Source organism: Rhinopithecus bieti, unplaced genomic scaffold, assembly GCF_001698545.2.
Source record: "Rhinopithecus bieti isolate Rb0 unplaced genomic scaffold, ASM169854v2 scaffold_315, whole genome shotgun sequence".
NCBI classification, from domain to species: domain Eukaryota; kingdom Metazoa; phylum Chordata; class Mammalia; order Primates; family Cercopithecidae; genus Rhinopithecus; species Rhinopithecus bieti.
In genome coordinates this window covers 5,138,892-5,143,538 of record NW_016803481.1, presented here as the reverse complement: position 1 = coordinate 5,143,538, position 4,647 = coordinate 5,138,892, and the positions used below count along the sequence as shown (strand labels likewise).

The following is a 4,647-nucleotide window of genomic DNA, read 5'->3' as shown; positions in this document are numbered from 1 at the left end:
GTCAGCGTTCTGCTTGTCCTCCAGCTCCTGCAGCTGCTTCTCCAGCGCTTCGTTCATGCCCCGGCATGCTTCGATCTCCAGGGTCTTGGCCTTGAGCAGACGACGGCTCTCGGACACCTCGTCCTTGGCGGCGCGCACGGCGTCGGTGTTCTTGGCGGCGCTCTCGGTCAGCACGGTGAAGCGGCTCTTGAACCACTCCTCAGCATTCTGCATGTTCTTGGCGGCCAGCTTCTCGTACTGCGCGCGCATGTCCTTGAGCGCAGCGGAGAGGTCGGGCTTGGACACATCCATCTCCACGGAGATCTGCGCGTACTGGATCTGCGCCTGCAGCTCGGCGATCTCCTCTTCGTGCACTTTCTTCAGAAACGCGATTTCATCCATCAAGCTATCGATGCGCTTTTCGAGCTCGGCGCCAGCGAGCGCCGCCTCGTCGGCGCCTTTGCTCGCTTCCATCAGCCGGCCCTCGGCGTCCTCGCGGCTCAGCACCTCCTCTTCATAGCGTGCCTGCAGGTTGCGCAGGGTCTCCTCCAGCCCTTCGCGCTCGCCCTGGAGCGCCTGCTTCTCGTTGGTAGCATCTTCCGCCGCCAGGCGCAGGTCGCGGATCTCCTGTTCGTACAGCGCCCGGAAGCGGGATGGCTCGGAGTGCTTCTGGCGCAGCACCAGCAGCTCGGCTTCCAGGACCTTGTTCTGCTGCTCCAGCTCGTGTACGCGCTCGATGAAGCTGGCGAAGCGGTCATTGAGGTCCTGGAGCTGCGCCTTCTCCTGCGTGCGGATCGACTTGAGGTCGTTGCTGATGGCGGCTACCTGGCTCAAGTCGAGGTTCTCCAGGCTGGGCATCAACGATCCAGAGCTGGACGAGTAGCTGCGGCGCACGGACAGCGAGGAAGACACCGGCGCCGAGTAGCTGGAGTAAGCGGAGCGTGCGGTGCTGTAGCCGCTGCGCACGCTGGAGATGTGCACCCGGGGCGTCTCCACATAGCGCCGCTTGTAGGAGGTCGAGTAGTACGGCTCGTAGCTGAAGGAACTCATGGTGGCGGCCGGTGGCTCCCCGGCCCGCGGCGGCGGTGGGAGCCCGGAGAGAGAGGACAGGGGAGAGAGGAAAGTGGGAGGATGGATGGCTGTGTGCGGCTAGGCGCCGTCCTGCCACCCCTATTTATACGCCGGGAGGCTCCTGACGCAGCCTGCGATCGATCACCGCGCGCCGGCCAGTGGGGGCAGCGCGCTGCTGCAACCAAGGCGAGGATTCTGCGCAAAAGGGAAGGCGGGGGCGAGCTACGGTCCGGGTACCTGCGGCGCTCGTCCTTTCCACTTTGCTCAGAGGCCCCTGATTTTCTCAGAGATACCATGCCCCCTTACTCATTTCCCTTCTGTACCCACCCACGCAGCCCCTCCTGTCCTACATCGCCCAGACCCCGTGACACTTGGATCCTTAAGTGTCCCCAAAACAGGTTCTTTTGACACCCGAGTTTTCGGTATCCCGGCACCTCGCACACACCCTGTCCCCTCAACTCTCCCTTTTCCCACCAGGGACCTCCTTAATTATTCCCCTTGGTGTATATGGTGATAGTGCCGCTAGGGGATTTTAGATACAAATAAATAGGCTAGGTTGTGTGTATGCAGTATGTATGGAGAAGTTTTCATTTCTTTCCAGTTTTCTGGCACTTTCTGCAATTCATTTTCTTTCTCCTGATTTTTTTTTTTCTTTAATGCGCTGCTTCTCAACACATAGGGAATGTGCGCGCGAGTGCGCGCGCGCGCACGCACGCGCACACACACACACACACACTCGTGAAACTGCGGCACTACTGCAGGTGTTGGTTTAGCATTTCTAAACCTTTAGAGCAGTTAATCCGCCTGTTGGTGTTTCTAGATTTTCACATTTCTTAACTGGGAATGAAGCCGCGGATGCTTTTAACGTGTTGTAGTGTGTGGGTGGCGGAGGGCAGAGAAAGAGTTGGAAGCTAACACCGAGACTGACTTGCTGAGGCAGCCGCGCGCTCCGCGGCGGGGAGCTTCAAGGTGCCTGGATCCTCACCAAGCTAAATTCCTGCTTGCTTCCACCAACCGCAGCACGTTTCAAGTCCGCTTCCCTCTTTTTACACATGTGTAGCTCACAACTTGATGATTTCGACAAGCCTTGCAGGTGGCTGATTTTCAGGGAAGCCGCTGCAGCCAGCCCTGAGCGCCGCGTGTGGTCTCAGGGGAGGAGAGCTGCGCACCCAGGCTTCTTCAGGAACATATAGAAAATAGCTACAGCCGCGTGATTCTTCCCCCGATACACTGTAATAACCCGAAAACAGATGCAGTCAGGATTGCATGGATTTCCTTCAGGAAGCACCTGGATACCTGAAACTGGCACACGCCGTAGCGCACGTGGATACAGCCATGCGGTTTGCAGGGCATTTTCACATGCATGATGTTAGGAGTCCCCCAGGTTTCATGGAGGGATTGCAGAGATTTACGGGAAACACCTAAGATTTATCTGAGCAAGCGTTTAGTTTTTGTTTTATTTGTATATCGCAGCATTTGATGTGCAACTTATGTTTTTTTAAAGAGGCAAACTGAGGGGAAATATGGTAACTGTTTTCAAATAGAGAAGCCGGAATGGCTTCCCCTGTGATACTCGGAGGGTGAAGTATTTGCAGCGGTGCAGTTGCTTCTGGAGACATTTCACTCCTCTCCCGAGGAAAGGATGGGGGGAGGCTTATCCTCAGAGGCCCTTTCTGACCCCCCCCCCAAAAAAACCTTTGCTTGTGATAGCCCACCGTCCTCATGATAGAAAGACTGCAGCAGATAACTTTCCTTGGGTTTCTAAACAATGTCTGTTGTCGCAAATAATGCAAATTCAGAAATATTGAGATTAGTAGTTTAAATCTATCAAGACTAAGTGATCTCAGAGGACCATCCATGTCCAAATATTCTAGACTTCAAGCCTAAGGTCATGAGGCTGTCCTGAATATTGTTTGTCCCTGGCAGACTTGATAGGTTACTTACTCTGTTGACTTTTCATAGCCTACCTATCCTTGGTCTTTTCACTCATCAAATTCAAGAGTGGAATAGGTTTCTGTGGGGGCAGGGGGTGGAGCAAGGACCTAGATAAGCCATAGCGTCGTCTCCTCCCAATTACCCATATGTAGATGAAGTGTGGCAGAATGGATTGTTTTGTTAATCTGCTCCCTGCAAACCACCTTGTTTCACACTCAGTGTGTGTGAGTCTGCATAAAACACACTCTCAGGTATTTATGAATGCATTTGCTTTGTGCCAGCTCTCTTTCCCAGGAGTTTCAGGTCACCCTCAGATCTTAAGTCCATCAGCGTTGTTTTTTGTTTTTTGTTTTTTTCCTCTTTCGTTTTCTTTTTTCCGCGGCTCCTCCCTGAAGCCTTTGACTGCAGAGTAGGCTGCCCAGAAAGGAGAGGGGCGGCGGGTGCTGCAGGGAGATGCTTCGGAGAGAAGAAACCATTGGGGCACCTGCTGCCTGCCGTCCCCTGGGTAGCTGGAAAAAAAGGAATACAGGAGCCAAGGGTGAGAATGGGACCTTTTCCTGTGCTGAACCTGGCCCACAGAGTGGGGGAAGGGGCAGATCCACCGCGTTTAGGCTTGTCGATCTCTGGTCTTTTTTAATAGCTCCTAGCCTGGCCACCTCATACTCCATGACAGCCTTGCTTTGCCGGACTCCCGAACCCAGCCTGGGTCTGGGTTTTGGTTACCCTACCTTCAACCTTCCTCTGCCAGGTGCCTGCCTCTTCTTTAATATTCTGTCCAGTCATCCTCCTTTTTGAATCTTCTTCCCAGCGTTTTGCTCTAAAACCCCACATGGCATTGCTTTGTGTGGCAAAGCAAAGTGAGCAACTTTAGAAAACCTATTTAGGAAGAATACATATATTGACTTTTCCTTTCCCTTGCCATAAATGTTTCTGATTAGTGCTGTTTATAGTAGAGTTGCAGTCTCTTTAGAAGAAGGCTTTTGAGTCTTGTCACACCCTTATGCATTTATTTCCCTTTAAACTTATTCTCTGCAAACCTGAACTTGGTTGAGGGCTGTCAACAAAACATGCTCCTGGGAGATTAAAAATGTAGAAGTATGTTGATGACCACTTTAACAGAATTCCTACCACTCTGGTTATCCCTAATACTTCTGTAACCCTCCAAAGAACTGTCCCAGCTCATTTAGTTAAAAAGTAAATGTCCTCACATTAATAATAATAATAATAATAACCCCATAAGGCATAACTCTTTTAGAACCACTGAAAACACTTGACTTCTTCTCCAGTGCCAGCAGAGTCTGAAAGCTTCAGATAGATGCGACCTGGCAACTGATGACTTTTCATTTTATTATTCTAAAGCTGTTTGGGAAAGCAGGAAGTTCTATATTGGCATGTGTTTTTGTAAAGGTCAGCTATAGAGTAGGGCCCATGAAAAGCCTCAGTCCAGGGGTCAAAAGAGCCAAGTTCTCCTACCACCAATAAACTCTGGCAGAAGTCCTAGGATAGAACAGCAGATGAGTCGGCCGGGCGCAGTGGCTCATGCCTGTAATCCCAGCACTTTGGGAGGTGGAGGCGGGTGGATCACAAGGTCAGGAGTTTGAGACCAGCCTGGCCAATATGGTGAAACCCTGTCTCTACTAGAAATACAAACAAATTAGCCAG

At 52.0% G+C, this 4,647-nt stretch overlaps 1 protein-coding gene across 1 annotated transcript in view; it reads right to left on the bottom strand.

Annotated features, from left to right (window-relative positions):
• The window catches only part of NEFL (neurofilament light chain), a 5,018-nt gene extending 3,619 nt beyond the window's left edge, over window positions 1–1,399 (bottom strand). The window contains exon 1 of the mRNA XM_017885562.1: window positions 1–1,399. This exon is cut by the window's left edge and continues 7 nt beyond it. Coding sequence (XP_017741051.1) covers window positions 1–1,029 — 1,029 coding nt within the window. The 5' untranslated portion in view covers window positions 1,030–1,399.
• Between the last annotated feature and the right edge of the window lie 3,248 nt (window positions 1,400–4,647).